Below are 20137 nucleotides of genomic sequence, written 5' to 3' on the forward strand. Positions count from 1 at the left end.
AATTGGTTCATCCATTTATTGGATATAGGTATAAAAGTGGGAATAAAAGTTGTCAAATAATATACCCAAGTGGCATATCAAATGAAAGGGCATGACCTGACGTGAGAAGTATGATGAGGCATATTTAATCAAAATCGGTTCATCCATTTATTGATTTATAGCGGTAAAAGTGGGAATGAATAATCGAATGTGGTCAAATAATATAATCAAGCGGCATATCAAATGACGTGTGAATTACAATTAGTCATGTTTTATCAAAATTGGTTAATCTGTTTATTACATATAGGGCACCTTAGGGGTGATAGTGGGGATAAATAATCCAAGTGGAGTACCAAACGAAAGGATATGACATGTACATAATATATAGGTATGATTAGACATGGTTTAGAATTTAGATCAAAATCGGTTCTGCCATTTACTAGGGGTGAAAGGGAAAAGTTGAAAGTCTGTGAAAGTAGAAGGAATATGGGAGCGGGAGAATAACCACATCCTGGAAATTTTGAACTCTTCTGTACCTAAGTTTTATAGCTCAGTTTAGTAATAAATTTTACTAACAGTTCTTTTGTGTTATTATTTATTTTATTTCTTAACTTTATAATAATGTGTAAGTACTTATAATTTAGTTGTATATGATAGTACGTGTTTCAAGACGTGTTTACTCAATAATTGTGTGTTAAGTAGTAAGTAACTACTATGCAGTCACTATTCCACGCGGACGAAGTCGCGGGCACAGCTAGTACAATACATATATTATAAACAAGTGGTTTACCGGCTGTTTAGTTTAGTTTTAAAAGTAAAAAAAAAGACGTGTGGCACTCGGGGACTGCCGCGGTAAAGCTATTGCATGCTATGCCTTCAAGCCACACCTCCGAGCCCGTCGGAGTGGGGAGCGTGAGGTTTTTTCGTTACGGAATTTCTCGATTCGGTCCCCGCGCTCAAGGCCCGCGATAGAAGCTAACTTACAGTGACTCCACTTTGTTCCATCGAGCCCCTTTCAATGACCACGACCAAGCTCGGGTATTGTGGGAAATTAGAATTCTGTACAAATGTAATATGACGTATGTACCTGTATGTACGTTTTCTTTATTTCAGGCGTATAGTTTCGGTTTATGTCAAATGAATTGCCGGACCAAAATGGCGGTTATGTTTTGTGGATGCCGACCGTATTTTCACGTAAAAGGAGGTGAGAAATTATAAAATGTAATTCCTTCAATTATTGGGTATCAAGAACTACAAGAAATTTACGAATTACGATCAAAGTACGGTCCTTTACTTGAATAACAGTGTTAAGGCCAGTCGTTAAAAATTAGAGCATTTATTTACCTATATAGAAAGTAGATTAAAAAAAAATCTTCAGAGATGGAAAATATGAAATTTACGAATATTATAATGTCTCTATTTTTCATGAAGGCTACAAATTACAATACACGTAACAATACCTAGCTAACTACAAATATGTGACCTCTGTACTACGAAATTAGAGTATGGACAATGAAAATTTACATAAATCCTCATTTTCCACCACAAAAAAAACTATAGTGACAGTTTGCAACGACTGTCAAAAATTTTAAAGTTATCCGTCACCTGTAAATTTGAAAATAGGATTTTGCGTAAACGATTTTATTAAAATTTGATGTACTTATTAATTAATTCGAATAAGCTACAGTTGTATAAAGGACACAGACGCGCGCTGTACTAAGATAAATTATTATTTTTAAAAACAAGATGGCGACGTGTGCGATACAGACGGGATGGCGTGCATCGGTAGAAATGTTGAGATACTCGTCAATTTGCCGAAAAATCTCGCCAAATGCTCCTGTATTCCTCAGTGTGCCGAACTCAACTATTACTCACATACAAAGAAGGTCACTGTCCAGTAAGTTAATTAGTCTGTTGTATATTTTTTATGAATATCTAGTTAGTTATTTAACACAGTATAAAAATTGTTTTTTTTTAAACTGTGGTATTAATTACGATCGACAAATGTATATAGAATATTGTAGTGTAAATTGTAATAGTATGTACAATTATAAGAAAACCGTGGTAAAACGAATACAAATTATAACAAATGCAAAACTTACCTAAATTCGTTAATTAAACGTATACTGTGAGCATTACCTAGAGTTTGAATGGTGAATATACACATTCCAAGTGTTTGTTCGTCATTTGCCTAGTCACTGAATGAAATTTGAAATATTCGTAAATGAGTATCGTCGCGAACCACTGTTCACACATTCGTCTTCCCTTTGATTATTAGGTACCTACTTACGTCCAAAACACCGTTTGCGAATATCACCTGTTTACATATTTTTCTTGTTCGTTATTCACCTAGTTATTCGCACGAATATGTAAATGCACCCTTAAGACGTCCTATTAGTAGGTATGCCATAGCCCATGTGTTAGTAAATAAGTCCCAAAAAAATTAGCTGATCATAAACATTTTATTTATTTATACATGAACGAGACGGAGGAAGAGCAAGGGGCGATCGTCAAATTCACGCTAATGCCGCCAAAGTTTCGGCTGCACAGAGACGTCATCTTTAGTTTGGACGATTTGATTGGTTCGTTCTTGCTGTGTGTGTGTGTGTGTGTACTGTCCAATATGCATGTATACTGTTTATGTTCATTACTTACGTGCCTAGCTTTTCGAATGTTTTCCTTGTCTATCCACAATTTCCTTTTTCCAACTACAAAATTCTCAGTTTCCTACTTTGGTCCCTGGTGTTTAATCAGTGCTTGATCAGCTCCACAATCCCCTTTGCACATCTTTCTTCCACCTTCTATACTCTAAAATCCTTGTATACCACAAGGATTTTAGAGTATAATTTGTTTAATCCATAGAAAGCTAAAATTACAGAATCACGATATTCTACTCAGTAGCTTCTACTAGTTAACATATTGTTCTAAAGTCCATTTTATTTGTAATATTTTCATTGTGTCAAATTTATTACAATATCTCTTGATTTTCATTCACACCATAAAATGATATCAATGTATGTATGGTACAAATAGTTGCTTGTCTTACGCTTGTATTTTTTCACTGTAAAAAATGAGTCCAAAGCCTATTTCATCAATAGCTTTGTATGATTTCATATGGTTACTGATTTTCTAAGGTATTTTTAATCTGTGAATTGTTTTTCTTTAGCATCTCTCGGCGGCACAACAGCGCTCTTCGTTGGTGCGAGCGTGCTGACAGTGGTGGAGACGGCTCTTTTTATTATTCGATACACAATATCCTATATCATGGATAAACGCCATCAAAATACTTTAGATTTTAAACATTAAGCATAAAATATATTATGTCCCTATTATTACTCAATCATGTGTAGTTACATTGTACACCTTACTTTTTTCTATAATTCACCCTGACGAGATAATTCATTAATATTAGTTTGATACAAAATACTATAAGTTATCCTTGTATTATTACTTATATGTGTGTATAGAAATAGAGAATAAGTAAAAAATCAATTAATTCAGCGCATTGTTACATCACAACAAAATAAATAGCATCCAGAATCTTAAAAAAAGTGAAAAGTACCTAAAACAATTTAATACAATACGAAGTCAATAATACATGAAACCTTAAAAAGTTAAATCACAATTTTTAAGTTGGTTAAGTAATGGCAACATTGTATCAAATATCAAACAATCGAAATTTATTTCGATTTTTGTATTCTATGCGTTTGTTTATTTAAACGATTTTAATGTTTTAATATCTACGTGCAATTTTAAATTAAAGCTTAATAATACATATAACCAAAAAGTAATAATATTATTTTTGCATGTTCATTCAATTATGTTTATTAAAGGTAAGTGATATTTTTCTTTTAACAAACTTACACGAAAATATAGGTTAGGTTTAAAGTACTGATAAAGGAAATACATATAAATAAAAATAATATCATAAAAATTAGTGTGTGATTTCGAAACGTACCCCAAACGTCATTGTCAAATTGCAAATGTCAATAAGCCCCGCCTTCCATTTCCAAATTATTTATTTTCGAAAACCTAACACCTGTAATAAATAATATTATTTTATATTTAACATTTATTAACACAACGATCGATCGAAAACATGATATTAACGACGATATCCATACTATTTAATGGTTTATATTACACTACTACGTTTGTAGTAACATTTTTCATGTCTTTACATTCAGTTTTACCTTTTGGTCTCGACATCGGATTATTGGGAGTAGCGGTTTATTTCTTCACGAAACTTCCAAAGCCGGACCCTAGTAATGTGACGAGTATATTCGGGCCGCCCTCTGGCTCGAAGGAGGGCGAGGCGAATCCCAAAAAGGTGGTAAAATGTATAGCGCATAGAGGCGCGGGTCTTGATGCTCCGGAGAATACATTGCAAGCGTTTAAATATGTGAGTATTTGTTTTAGTTTTCTTTAATTCAGTACATCTATACTATCTATACTTCTATACTAATATTATAAAGAGGAAAAGATTGTAATTATGTATGTATGTATGGTTTTCACACATAAAGTATTGGACCGATTTCAAAAATTCTTTCACCATTCGAAAGCTGGGTTTTTCTTAGAAAACGCGGGCGGGGGTTTCTTTAGAGAACTGCCGCACGTATTATAGGTTTTTTGTGGGTGGGGGATGGGGGGGAGGAGGGGGGGACCCTCCCACCAAAAGGGGAAAGTTAGGAAACCAATAGTTTTGGAGAAAAATCAATTTTCCTATTCTAACCTCAAAATGTATGGAATTGGTGTAACAAAAATTTTACGATACATAAATAAAATACAAACAAGTTGTGAAAACCTACGTAGTTTTTTTTATTTGAGTGGGAATCGCCCTAAAGTCGCTTCTGGCACTCGCCGGCCGCTGCCGCGGCACGCTCGCTTCGCTCGCTCGGCTCGTGCGGCAGTTCAAATGTTAACCTAATACGCTCGTCGCTTCGCTCCTCGCTACCTATTTGAATACTAAAAGTTTGATAGTTTTTTAACCTACGTAGATTTTTTTAAAGCTATTGCATAGCTTCTATCGCGGGCCTTGAGCGCGGGGACCGAATCCAGAAATTGCGTAACGAAAAACCTCACGCTCCCCACTCCGACGGGCACGGAGGTGCGGCTTGAAGGCATGCTATGCAATAGCTTTGCCGCGGCAGTCCCCGAGTGCCACACGTCTTTTTTGTTTGAGTGGGAATCGCCCTTTAGTCGCTTCTGGCACTCGCCGGCCGCTGCCGCGGCACGCTCGCTTCGCTCGCTCGGCTCGTGCGGCAGTTCAAGAGTAAACCTAACACGCTCGTCGCTTCGCTCCTCGCTACCTATTTGGATATTAAAAATAAAAGTTTAATAGTTTTTTAACCTACTTACGTAGATTTTTTTTTGTTTGAGTAGGAATCGCCCTAAAATCGCTTTTGGCACTCGCCGGCCGCAGCGTAAAGTCACAGTACAGTGAAATGGAACGTCTTGGTCCGCTTTCTTGCACAACAAAACGGATAAATGCACTTTTTTCGCACAAAAAATTATTAACTTTAAAAATTAATAACTAAAAAACTACAAGTTTCCTAACGATAATATTTTGGAATTACAATTTTACATTACCTAGCTAACTAAAAATATAAATATTTCCAACAAATTCGTGCGGCAGTTAACTAAAGCCAACCCCGCGGGCGAGGCCGCAGGCGAAAAGCTAGTATGTAGTATAAACATTACATTATTGCTATAGAATCACTTTGGTTACTTAAACTAGGGCATGTATGGTACCTTACATTCAAAATAATGTTTTATGATTAACCATTGAACAGTGATATATATTTTGTAGCCAACTAGCTCAGCTTATATACTTTTGTTTTTTAGAAAGAGAGAGTAGTTCAGAGTTCTTGAGTGTAGCTGCGGGCGGTAAAGCTAGTATTTAAAAATATACACATAGAATCGTTTAATGATGATTTTAAGACCAATCTTTGCAATTATTTTCTATCGAGCCGATTTCGTCCAATTATGTATCGAGTCCATCCACGGTCTTCGAAATATGATGAATATTAACATATATTTTTTTTGATGGGCTAGAATAAATATCTTTTCCTAAAAAACTGCTCAAATAACTTCAATTTGGTCTTGTCAGCCCCTTAAGCAGAGGGAGCGCTATTACCCAAAGTTACCATTAATAGACTGGGGTAGAAGCCTTTGAAAATAATGAAAAGATAAAAAAAATCGCAGTCGGATGAAACCCATTACAAAAGGAGGGGAATATGATAAAAATGTAAGGAAAAATAAATTACGGTCAATCCGAGTTCGGGAAGCGGGAGGGGGGAGCTTTAAAGAGAAAAAAATGGTTTCTCTCGATTTCCGACAAAACTACAAGTCCTATAGAAAAAAGTTCAATGGCAAAGTTGTAGGTAATTAAAAGTTCTACAACTTTTGTATTCACAATTTTTTCACATAACCTAAAAATTTAGGAGAAAAATTCAAAAAACCAAGTTTTTGGTCTTTTATTTCTATCTACTTCAAAATTTATTTTTTTTCTACGAAATTTGGTGGAAACTTACTTTATTATGTCCCAAATACACTGTAATTTATTTGATTGCAAATATTTATTTTTTCGCCTTATTTTGAATTAATACCAAAAAAACAACCTAATTTTCAATCGAAAAGTCACCCGTCAAAATATCAGCTTTTTTCAAAAACTTGGGGTGCCTTTTATTCATTGAAATCTCTACTTTCATATGGTGTAAAAAAAATAAACACCACCATAGTAAATGTTCTCAGGAAATGCATACAAACAGTCTGAAAATTAGCTTTTACTAAATCAGGCACACTTCTTGAACTCTATATCTTCTCTTGTATCGGCTTTTCGGTAATATTTCAAAAGAAAAATAATTATCTGTTCTAAGTTTAATATTTTACAGCATATTCAAAAGCAAAATGATGTCGATAAAAACATTTCAGGTAGTTCGAGAAGTGTGCCTGATTTAGTAAAAGCTTATTTTCAGACTGTTTGTATGCATTTCCTGAGAACATTTACTATGGTGGTGTTTATTTTTTTTACACCATATGAAAGTAGAGATTTCAATGAATAAAAGGCATCCCAAGTTTTTGAAAAAAGCTGATATTTTGACGGGTGACTTTTCGATTGAAAATTAGGTTGTTTTTTTGGTATTAATTCAAAATAAGGCGAAAAAATAAATATTTTCAATCAAATAAATTACAGTGTATTTAGGACATAATAAAGTAAGTTTCCACCAAATTTCGTAGAAAAAAAATAAATTTTGAAGTAGATAGAAATAAAAGACCAAAAACTTGGTTTTTTGAAATTTTCTCCTAAATTTTTAGGTTATGTGAAAAAATTGTGAATACAAAAGTTGTAGAACTTTTAATTACCTACAACTTTGCCATTGAACTTTTTTCTATAGGACTTGTAGTTTTGTCGGAAATCGAGAGAAACCATTTTTTTCTCTTTAAAGCTCCCCCCTCCCGCTTCCCGAACTCGGATTGACCGTAATTTATTTTTCCTTACATTTTTATCATATTCCCCTCCTTTTGTAATGGGTTTCATCCGACTGCGATTTTTTTTTGTTTCAAAAATTATCTACTCTAGTCTATAATATTAATTTTACATAACCATTTTTTTTAAAACAGTGCTCTGAAACTTTAGCGTTACCCTTGTCCATTATATTTTCGTTGTCAGTAAACCATTTTGGTGAGTTTCCTTCGAAATGGAAGGAAGCTCTTATTGTCCCTATATACAAATCGGGTCCTAAAAACCATATTATCAATTATAGGCCGATTTCTATATTAAACTCACTCAGTAAAGTTTTTGAAAAACTTATACATCTTCGAATAAGTCCTTTAATATATAAATTCATTCCACCAGAACAGCATGGCTTTATAAAGGGACGCTCTACCGTAACAAACTTATCTATACTTACAAACTATACATTGCAACAACTGGATGGGGGTAATCAAGTGGATGTGATCTACACGGATTTCGAAAAAGCATTCGATCGTGTAGATCACATCATACTTCTTAAAAAACTATATGCTATCGGTATACGAGGTGATCTATATCGATGGATCTGTTCTTATATCAGTAAAAGAATGCAGGCTGTAGTGATTGGAGGAACTAAAAGTAACTTCGTAAATATCATATCTGGAGTTCCGCAGGGCTCAATACTTGGACCTCTTTTGTACAACGCTTATCTGTTTGATATTTTCACCTGTTTTATCCACTCTAAATATCTAATGTATGCGGATGATAAAAAAATCTATCTTGCTGTTGAATCTATTAATGATTGTAAAAATATTCAAAGCGACCTTACTAATTTAGAAGCCTATTATAGAAAAAATAGAATTACTGTCAATATTAAAAAATGTCAAAAAATATCAATTACTAGAAAAAAGACACCCATTTCATTCACATATACATTAAATGACGATCCAATAAAAGAAGTCAACTGGGTGAAAGATCTTGGTGTAATTATCGATCAAAAATTAAGTATGACACAGCATATGGACGTAGTCGTGAATAAGGCGCTTAAACAACTTGGGTTTATCAAACGCACTTGTAAAAGTTTCAGAAATATTAGTTGTATCAAAGTTTTGTATTCTACATTTGTCAGGAGTATACTCGATTATGCCTCAAATATTTGGTCTCCATATTACGCTAAACACGTAAATAGAATAGAATCTATCCAAAAAAGGTTTTTAAGGTTTTTGTGTTTTAAAGCTAAACACTGCTTCAACACATATACGGATGTTTGCTTATATTTTAAATTAGAACCATTACAACTTAGACGTATTAAAAATGACTTATTATTTCTTCATGCTTTATGCAATGGAAGAATTGATTCTTCGGAACTCCTAGAACTGGTGTATTTCAACACCCCTCAGTTTAGAACTCGTCACACATCATTATTTTACACTCCTAATTCTAGTAGTAATTACGCAAAGAATCGAATTATGTGTAGAATTTCTCATATATACAATAAAGACTATAGAGAACTAGATGTTTTCCTTTTATCAAAGCAAAGATTTATAAAAGAAATTAACAAAATTCACATACAATTCGGCTTTAGTACTAACATGCAAGTCCAGACACATTCACATCACACTAACACTCACACACACATACACACACGCACACAAAGGGAGATTTCAGATTTAACTGTTTAATTATTCATTAACCTTTCTTAAGATATTAATATATAATTCACCAAAACATGTAATACACTCCTTTCTGATAATATGTCATTTAAAAAGTTAAATTAACTAAGTAGTAATCTTAATTGGCTCTTAGTTCTGTACTAATATATTAAAAATTGTTACTTATTGTAATGCTGTATGATTACAAAGAAATAAATAAATAAATAAATAAATAACAAACATTCCAGTGTGTAGCAATGGAGTGTAACTTTGTCGAGATGGACGTTAGAACATCGAAGGACGGTCAACTGGTGCTCCTGCACGACCAAGGGCTGGAGAGGCTCACGGGCACTGATATAACCGACGTGAGGTTTATGGACTGGGATAGCATTAAGAACATTGATGTGGGCGCTACACATCCTAATAGGTGAGTGAGCATTTATAGTGTTTTTGAAGTGAAAACTTCTTTAGCGGCGTTGAGCACTTTTTCTGTAATGGGTATAAAATCTTAAACTCGCGTCAGGACACGTGACCTGATCGAAAAAGCGAAAGACGTAATATCAAACATGCTCAATGTTAAGAGCTAGCGCGCACAATCAACTTTGTCTCCGCAACTATTTTGTCTCTCTCATCAATTTGTATGTGGAGTTGCGTCGCTACGTGCGTGCACTTTCATACTAGCCCATGGGTGGAGAGACAAAATAGTTGCGGAGACAAAGTTGCTCGTGCGCGCTGGCTCTAATAATCAAGTTTTCACTTCTGCCGGCACTCCCGGAGTGCAACCCGTCTTTTTTTTTATAATAATTTTGGGTTCCTTTCGCAATTATTTCCATGTCCTGTGTTCCGCCGATAAATAATAATGTATAGAGGTATTTATTGAACCTGTACATACTGTCAATATTTTTACCAATGGATTTCTAGATATCTTGATTCCATATTGACTTGCATCAATAAAAACTGTACTGATGAATCACAATAGATACTGAACTTGTAACAAGCCTTATTTTTGTTATTTAATAAAATTAACAGCATTTATAACATTTGAGAAATTTAAAGAAAAATAACAATTTTGTATTTTTTGTTACAGGCAACAATTCAAAGATGTGACTCTATGTTTACTGGAGGATGCGATCGATTACCTCTTGGCTAATAAAGTGAAAATGATCATTGACGTCAAAGGAGAGGATGCTCAGGTATTTATCAATCATTTATTTAATAACGGTCCGCCCCGGCTTCGCCCGTGGTACATTTTACGTTTTCTCTTCATAAGAACCATCCTCGTACTTCAAAGAATATTATAAAAATAGAATTAAGGGAAGAAGTTCTCTGTACAGTTAAAAAAGATATGGTCCAGGTCAGCTTCATCAATACCAAATTCACAAATTGAGTTGTCCCTCACCCTGATTTTTGCTAGATGCACTGGATTACTTTTTATCATTTAAATACTAATTTTAACTATATGTCAAATAAAACTATATTTTTGGCTTCTATATTGATTGTAGATCACGCCTCAATACAAGTATTTAAAAAAAATATATTGTATGTACAGTTTTGGCTTTCCTACGGTTTTATTATCCATACTTATATACTTATAATATTATAAATGCGAATGTAACTCTGTCTGTCTATCTGTTACTCAATCACGCCTTAACTACTGAACCAATTTGCATGAAATTTGGTATAGAGATATTTTGATACCCGAGAAAGGACATAGGCTACTTTTTACACCGGGAAATAGGATAGGTTTTATCCCGGAAATCCCACGGGAACGGGTACTATGCGGGTTTTTCTTAGACTGCGCGGGCGAAGCTGCGGGTGGAAAGCTAGTATACTAACTATATATGTATAGATTAATGTAATATAATTATTATATTTTTCAGGTAGTGAGTGGCATTCTTAGAGTGTTCTCTGGCAACCCGGTGCTTTATGAAAATGCTGTGGTGACGTCATTCAACCCATATGTATTGTATCAGGTATTTATTTAAAACTATTTAAAAACCACGTTTTTTCTTACGTTCCATCGGGAATCGAACCCAGGACCCCTCGGTTCTACGCTCATGCGTCAACAACCACAACCACAAGGAAGCGGTCGAAACAGTAAGTTCTATCGTAAAATCACCTGCCTTGTAGAACATAAAATTATCTATAAAAAGGTATCAATACATTTTTTTCCTAGGAGCCATTTATAATATTAGTAAAGATCTTAAAGAATAGAAAAGTTATTTTATTGAAGTGAAACTTCTATAAGCGCGATGTGAGTAAAATTTCAAAGTCGCGTCATGGCAATACCGTCACGTCATGGAGTAAGGCGACGATTTTGGTATCTTTGAATCTTTCCATATAATTTTCATACCATATTATAACTTGTATCGCTCTTATTTTGTAATTCTGTATTTAGTGTGCAATAAATAATTTTTCGTTCATTCTTGCATTCATTTATTCTTTTCATTTCTGACACGTGTGCTCGGCTCACACGCTCTTTTTTTATTTATATAATACTAGCTTTCCGCCCGCGGCTTCGCCCGCTTTGTCTAGAACATAATAAATTATATACTAAAACCTTCCTCTTGAATCACTCTATCTATTATAAAAAACCGCATCAAAATCCGTTGCGTAGTTTTAAAGATTTAAGCATATAGGGACAGAGAAAGCGACTTTGTTTTATACTATGTAGTGATTTTATTATACTTTATTTTACAGAATTTAATGTAATTTTCAGATTCGCAAGCGAGATCCTAACATTGTTGGCGCCATGAGCTATCGTCCGCACTGCTTTGCATATTTGAATTACGACGCAGAGAATGGACCTACTAATCCTAGGTAAGTTTGTATATTGCTATAATATCATTATTAGAAAGGAAATATATTTCTAGTAAATTAATTTCTGAGAAAAACAAGTAGCTGTAATAATACTAGATATAGGTACATTATAGTTGAAATTTTTACTTTCATTCAACCACCACTAGAGTTTCGCGTCCGCGTTAAGATGTAGAAGCCCTTCTGGCTAATATCGATACCACAAAAAAAAACGACTCAGATCATTCGTTCGCCGACCGTTGCCCAGTGCACATCTATCACAAGCTTAGTATATTTTATTGAAGTGAAAACTTCTTTAGCGGCGTTGGGTATAAAATCTTAAACTCGCGTCAGGACACGTGGCCTGATCGAAAAAGCGTAAGACGGATCTTTTTTTTCTTAGCCCTTATATTCCATGCGTAAGATGGATACCATTCCAAAATATCAAACCTGCTGAACGTTAATAATCAAGTTTTCACTTCTGCCGGCACTCCCGGAATGCAACCCGTCTTTTTTTTCAGATATTTTTATTAATTGTAATAGTCCAAGTGGTTGTGTGCTGCTAGATTCTTCTGCTTTACCGGGCCAACCACTCGACCGCGATCGCGCCAGAACGATAAAATTTATTATATTCTCTCAGTTTTACGTGCTTAAGGGACACAACGCGCGCCATCTATTGAGATAATTAACAACCATCTCAACCAATTCGAAACATTTTTCAATGATTACAATATTGTAACGCTAACACGACCTTTTTGTTGAATTGGAAATTTTAGTTTTATAGCATTCAAATGCTTTATAATTTATACTCTATACAGTATACATATTAATTAATAGTTTAGAAGTGAAATTTCTGGCGCGTTGAGAGGAAAATTTCAATCACACAGGTCGCGTCATGACAATACCGTCAAGTCATGGAGTACGGCGACGATTTTGGTGCATTTGAATGTTTCCAAAGAAGTTTTACAAAACTCAAACTCAAAACTCAAACATTTATTCAATTAGACTTCTTCGAGAAGCACTTTTGAAACGTCAATACATATTTTTAATATTTACCATCGATTTGGAAAGCTGTATCTATAGAGAAGAACCAGCAAGAAACTTCATAGTTGCTCTTTTAAATCATTTCAGTATTACAATTTAATTTTACAAAATATGTAACTGTATATTATCCTAATAATAATATGCCAGAGAGAGTGTCCTGTGGTTTTTACACGACAACCCTCCATGGGTTTTATCTACACTAATATTATAAAGAGGAAAACTTTGTTTGTTTGTTTGATTGTAATGAAAAGGCTCATAAACTACTGGACCGATTTTAAAAATTCTTTCACCATTCGAAAGCTACATTATCCACGAGTAACATAGGCTAGGTTTTATCCCGGAAATCCCACGGGAACGGGAACTATGCGGGTTTTTCTTTGAAAACGCGGGCGAAGCCGCAGGCGGAAAGCTAGTCTTCCATTTATTCCTTAATGCTGTAATAGGCTCTCTGAACTAAAACGTTTTTGAAGTTATCCTTCTTTTGGCGCGATGGAGAAAAATGATGAGAGTGAATTTTTACGATGCGCGCGCACACCAACACCTAAATTTAACATTTTATTATGAAAATTGATAACTATGTTCAAGTTGTATATTCTTTCCATACGCCAAAGAAGTATAACTTGAAACGCGTGTACATAAGTACACACACTCTTTTTTTACATAATTTTTAAATTTAGCACTACTAAACACACGCGTGCTCACTCACACACTCTTTTTTTAAATAACCCATTGAGTCCCAAGCGGCCCGATCGGTCCACGACACAATAGATTTTCTATTGTGTCTGTGATTCCGGGGCCTGAGTTAATAAAAGGAAATTTTTATGTAAGAATCTGTTCCACGAACAGGTTCGGTAACCGGCTAGCGCTGCAAGCGCTGTCCCGCGCGGCCGATACTGTGCACTCTGCGCTGTGGCGCTGGACCGCTCGCTGGTGCTCCGTCAGCGCGGTGCTCTTGCACAAGGACATTGTCAGCCCGTGAGTGTTGTGCGATATACAGGGTGTCCCACTATTGGTATACTAAAGCCTTGTATCCACTTGAGCATGCTCAGGCGAATGAGCGGCTCATTTGGCCGAGCCGCTCAAGTGGAGACGCCTGAGCATGCTCGGGCCGCGTGTGCTCAGGCGTCTCCACTTAGCGGCTCGGCCAAATGAGCCGCTCATTCGCCTGAGCATGCTCAAGTGGATACAAGGCTTAAGCGCGAAGGGACTTGTAGTTTTCCATACACTGATCACGTAAAAAATACTTTAACAACAAAATTTTTTTCTAAATTTTTCCTGAAAATCCATGTTTTCTTCTCTAGCTCCGCGCAGCCGGCATATACCGCTTCTCTAATGTGAGCATTTTGTCTATGAAAACATAATCTTTAACGATAGCTCACGTGCTGGTGGCAAAATTAGGCGGGTTGCTTGTTATGGGTGTACACATTAGAGTTTTAAGAATACATCTATTAGAAAAAAAAATGCGTCTGGAATTTTATAGGTATTTTTTATGTACTCAGCGTATGCAAAACTATAACCTCCTTTGAGCTCAGTATACCAACAGTGAGACCAGTGGCGTGCATTCCATAAAGACACTGCCTACCCTAGCATTTACCAAACTCTGATCAATATTTAATATCCATAAATGAAATTCACAGCGTCATTATATTTTATTAATTACGCCATGTTGAAACAAAAATCAAAATATTTCAAATATATTTCAGATCCATCTATTGGTATTTTGGTGGCATTATTATCTAATTTCTATAACACAGCTCAAGTCACTATGCATGCGCTGCGCTAGCGCCGCCACGGGACCCAGTACGTCACGGGACGGCAAAGACACAAACTATCCGTGTCTAAGTTTTTATATGTGTGCTCTGCGTGTCTACGCATATTTTATATGTGTGCGTGCCTATAAACACGGCACACTGATGTTATAAAACCACGCACACAAACACACAAGGTAGGCAGTGTCTTTTTACGAAGATATACGAATTAGGTACGAACCGAATTCGGAACCATATCGAAAGTCGAAACTGAAGTTGATTATGCGACCAATTTAAGAAGTGTGATAATTTATACATTTTTGTAGCGGTAAAGACCATCTGCAAATAGTATCATTATTCGTTTGTTTTGTTTTGGAAATACCTAACAAACGTTATTTAATATTTTACTTTGAGGTTAAATTTGTTTTTTGAGAAAATTAATAATGTTAAATAAGACAATTTGCAAGTAAAGTGTTTTGGGAGTAACTAAATAGATTATGTATATCGTGAGTGTATTAATTTGTAAGATAATTAGGTATAATTTAACGAAAAATTCTTATTTTTGTTTTATGAATAAACATTTATTAAACAGAGACTTAGTGATAGAAAAACGGGCCGATCTATACCAGAATTTGTAATACACAAAGGTAAAGTTAATCGTTAATTTCATAATATAGAACACTAGTTATTATACCTAGGTACTTTGAAAATTATTTTATAGTAGGTGTGTAAATCGTAATATATTTTCCATTATTTTGGGGAATTTGTAAGCTCATATATGAGTACAGCAATGTGAAAATATAAACATTGCAGTAGGTATTCGTTATTATGACTTAATATCATTACAATATTTCTGCCTACCCTGTCGAAAAACTCTGTGCACGCCCCTGAGTGAGACACCCTGTAGACAGGTTCGGCAACCACCTGCCGCTGCAAGCGATGTCACCAAAGTTATTGCTGTGCGTTTGTCTACGCGTCGCCTGTGTGGTCAATGGAAATTACACATAAACAATTGCCATAAATGTCACATTTTTACTAACTTCATAAAAATATGATATTAGTAAGTATTCAACAAGAACTTGAAAAAAAAAATAATATTAACATTCAATCGTTAGTTCATTCAATCATCAATGATATTTCTTTTGATATTTTACAGTTCAACAAAATTCAACAAAGTAACCTAGTATCGACGGCGTAAAATAATAGATTCATTTTGTTAGTTTAGTATTTATATTAATAATAACCTATACGAGTAATTTTTAGGTTTTATTCATCTAATAAACGAATTGAAACAATAACAACTGACGTTCCCCAGCCGCGAGGTGGAGTACTGGCGCTCGCGGAACGTGCTTGTGGCCGGCTGGAGCGTCAACCGGCCCGTGGAGAAGCTGTACTGGCGCGCCGTGCTCCGGGCGCCGTACCTCGCCAACACGCTCATTGGCGAGCCGGAGGTTTGTACACAATTACCAGTAAATCATTCGTTCTTTCGTTCATTTATTCGTTCAATTGTTCTCAAACACGCTCATTGGCGAGCCGGAGGTTTGTAAATAATTGCGAGTAAATTATAGAATTTCGTTCATTTGTTCATTAATTAATTGTAGAGAGTAAATCATTCGTTCAAAACTAAAAAAAAACATTAGCGCCTCGCCAACACACTCATTGGCGAGCCGAAGGTTTGTACACAATTACGGGTAATTCATTCGTTTAAAACTAAAAAAAAACATTACCAGTAACTTAATTATTAAATCATGAATTCTTTCGTTCATTCATCTCAAAACTCACGAAGTCTACTAATAAAATCATTCGTTCTTTTGTTCATTCAGTCCAATAGTGCACACACATAGAGTGATCATTCACACATTTCAATATGCATCTCCTTTGTCCCGAGGTTTGTAGACAATTACGATTAAATCATTCGTTCTTTCGTTTATTAATTCATTCATTAAATACTTGTTTCATCTAGTTTAACTTTCATTAATTGAAACATTTGAACATTGTAAATTAAAAAATTGTCAAATCATCCATTATTTGTTCATTTTACAACAAGTTTTATGTTCACAATATATATATTGAACAATCAATTAATTGACCTCGTTAAGTTAATCCTTAAATGAGAAAGTGTTTATTATTTGTAAATGTGAAATTGTTTTAAACACTATGATTATTTATTATAGGTGGATAAGAAAGAGGTGAGACAATCAGTTATGGTCGACTGTGAGGAGAGACCGTACGATAAAGTGTCCGAGCCTGAACGAAAGATGTCGTCCGGTCAGAAATGAATGATTTCACCGTTTAGGGTCGGCGCACATTGAGTGAATGATTTTACTAGTTAGGGCCGGTGCACATAAATTGGTATACATACGCTTTAGGGTCGACACACACATTAATTTGTATTATTTTGCCATTCAGGGTCGGTGAATACAAAAGTTTGAATATTTAGAGTGACTTTAGGGTGAACTGACACTAAAATTTAAAGGATTTTTTGACATATACACATAGAAATAATTTATAAATTTACGGGTGGCAAATTTTGGCTTTTTTGTTGTGTTTTAGAAGCATCTCTATACGACATAAACAGTTGAATGAAACGATCATTAAAAATTAGCTAGAGTTAATTAAAATTAGCTTCTCGGTATTTTAATAAAAACATTAAAATATAATCTTTATATATATAATCTTTTAAATGAGCGGTGACCTTTTTACATCTTTCACGGAAAGAATGTCGAAATAAACGTTTCATTATTGTTATACACACAATTGTAAAAAACAATGTGTGCGCTGACCCTAACCAAACGGTCAAAAACGTTTGAACAAGTGGTTACCTTTGTGTTAAAAGTGTTTTTTTTTTTTATATATGTACTAACTTTTGTTGTGTGTGTGTGTGTGCTGGCCCTTATTGGATGAAGTGGTAACATATAAAAGAGAGATAACCTTAAAACTTTAAAACCTGTGTTTTAAACCATAAATATATACCATAAAACCATAGACTATAGAACTATCTATGTATTATATGTTATGGTTAAAAAGATAAAAATATTTAAATGGCATCTTAACGTCGCTTATCTGTCAGTTAAAATAACAAACAATGTATCAGTTAGTTTATCAGCAGGTCGTAAACATAGCCTATAATATCTTACCACTTCATCTGAAATACGTTAAGAGTACAAATTATTGTAAACCAAAACTATATTGTTTAAGTTTTTTAAACAGTCCATAGATTAAAAATGTCTATGCCAAAGCTAGTAAAACGATTTATGCTCGTTTTTTTAGTCTGTATTCAAATTATTTCTATTTATGAGTTTTATATACTCTGTATTATTTATAATTTTATATTTTTACTCGAATATTTTTTTACGAATGAGGCTAATTGGGCGGGAACCGATGTTTTTTTTTCTGGTTAATAGTTTTAATTTTTTTCTATTCGACTATTCGATTATTTCGATGAGGCTTTTTTGACGTCGCAAGACAATAGTTAAGTAAAATATAAGATTACACATAGATAATATAAAACGCGAAATCTCTCTTGCAGCTTAACTTTTGGCTTAATCCGTCCTTTTAACCACCAATAAGGTGAGACTTAAAAATTTTTAAGAATGAAAAAGCAATATTATTAATTACTTTCTGTGCCCCGCGTTTTTATCCGCAGTGCTCCGCTCCTATTAGTTTGAGCGTAATTCATAGATAAATGAGCTATCTAACACTGAAATAATTTTTCAAATCGGACCAGTAGTTCCTGAGATTAGCGCGTTCAAACAAACAAACGCTTCAGCTCTATAATAGCAAGGAGCAATTTTTTTTTTGTAGTAAAATACTCGAATACGCTGAATATTTATAATTATATGGCGTAGTATTGCCATGTACATATAAATTTAATAGCTTCAGCATTATGTACTTTATTTTTCTCTTTTATAGTTTGAAGAGGGCAAGGAACAAAGAAAGCTTGTCGAAATGGATTGATTTTTTTTATTTGAGGTTAGTTTTTGTTTTGTTAAAAATAGTTAAAAGTTTATATTGCAAATAATATAACGTCAAGTAGACTACATAAATGTTGCCTGTTTTAATATTAGAGGAAAAATTATTAGTAGTATTTAAAAATATTTATGATTTTGAATTATTTAGTTTATACTATTTTTTGACGAGCGTTGGTTTATGATTGGTTTTTTTTATTTTTGAGTTATGTATTGAGTTCAGAATAAATGGTACTATATGTAGTAGTAGTAAAATAAGATGAATATATTTTGATAATATACCAGTGTGTAGATGTAGATTTTAAAACGGTTCAGTATTTACTTTAGTCATTTGTGTTGATGTTTTTAAATTTTATTATTTATTTACTTAAATTAATTTGTAGTTTTTGCAGAATATTGTAAAAATTTAATACGTACATACATTCTTATAACTTTTTAACACTGCCTACAACGATTTCAGAAGTACAATTTTTCTTCGATTTTTATGATTCCATATTGCATTATAAAGATAGAAGATAGAAATGTTATTCCATATTGCATTCTTCGATTTTTATGATTCCATATTGCATTATAAAGATAGAAGATAGAAATGTTATTCCATATTGCATTATATTCTTATTAAAATAATTAAAATTTAACTAAACGATATATTTTCTTTCAGTTCTGAGTGCGCTGTTTTATTATAAGTGTTATTTATTATATTGTAACTTATTCGAAATATATTGCTTTAAAGTGAATTTTTCTTTTATTTTTTAATGCCTTTTTTTACATAGTTGAATTGTTTAATAATTATTTACTGATGAAGGAAAATGCTTTCCTGCATTCATAAAAAGTTATGAAGAAGTCCCGCGGTTTTACCCCCACTGCTCCGTTCCTGTTAGTCTTAGGGCCTGTTCAGTGCGACGCGGATGACCTACGCGGACGTCCGCGACGGACGGTAAAATGTATGAAACCTTACAGCGCGTTCAGAGCGACGCGGAGCTGTCCGCGTCGCGGAGAGCTATCCGCGCGCGGTCGAAATCGCTCCGCGCCGCTCCTCCGCGCCGCGGATGTCCGCGGGCGGACGGTGCCTGGTTCTAATGTATTTGTTCAGTGCTCGGCGGACAACAGTCACGCGGAGCGGATGTAAAGTACTGTCGTTGTCATGGCGGCTGCGTCAAATGTGCAAACCGAGAGGATTACAGTCGATCCCGATCCGCATCGCACTGAACGACAAAATCATCCGCGACGGACGCAAAACCTAGTCCGCGTGCGGACGGTCCGCGTCGCACTGAATCGGGCCTTAGCGTGATGATAATAAATAAATATTTGAGAACCATCAAATCAAAACATTTTATCCTTGTTACCTCTGTTAGATAATAGACAATCGAGAAATTATTGGGCGTCTCATCAAAATAAAGCTACCTACTCACGGAAAATTAGCTTGATAGTAATCGGGCATTTTCACAAAAATGTATACCCCCTGATTTTCAACTG

General features: G+C 34.5%; 1 protein-coding gene across 3 annotated transcripts; it reads left to right on the forward strand.

Moving 5' to 3' along the window:
* Positions 1-1092: 1092 nt before the first annotated feature.
* On the forward strand, positions 1093-19398 carry LOC149475730 (glycerophosphodiester phosphodiesterase 1). 3 transcript variants are annotated; one of them, XM_089712904.1, is made up of 12 exons: positions 1093-1183; positions 1726-1876; positions 4167-4381; positions 9354-9532; positions 10193-10298; positions 10986-11078; positions 11825-11925; positions 13792-13920; positions 16009-16144; positions 16868-16882; positions 18606-18665; positions 19323-19398. In XM_089712904.1, the coding sequence occupies exons 2-11, from the start codon at positions 1726-1728 to the stop codon at positions 18648-18650; spliced, it is 1170 nt and encodes a 389-aa protein (XP_089569030.1). In that variant the 5' UTR covers positions 1093-1183; the 3' UTR covers positions 18651-18665; positions 19323-19398. The 3 variants fall into 3 exon arrangements, with proteins under 3 accessions (XP_089569030.1, XP_089569029.1, XP_089569028.1); XM_089712903.1 differs by lacking the exon at positions 19323-19398 and having other exon boundaries at positions 18606-18679; XM_089712902.1 differs by lacking the exons at positions 18606-18665; positions 19323-19398 and having other exon boundaries at positions 16868-18138.
* Positions 19399-20137: the final 739 nt, after the last annotated feature.

This window comes from Colias philodice, chromosome 29, assembly GCF_061535455.1.
Source record: "Colias philodice isolate Cphi_HAF_F1 chromosome 29, ilColPhil1 Martin Lab GWU primary, whole genome shotgun sequence".
In the NCBI taxonomy this organism is placed as follows: Eukaryota; Metazoa; Arthropoda; class Insecta; order Lepidoptera; family Pieridae; genus Colias; species Colias philodice.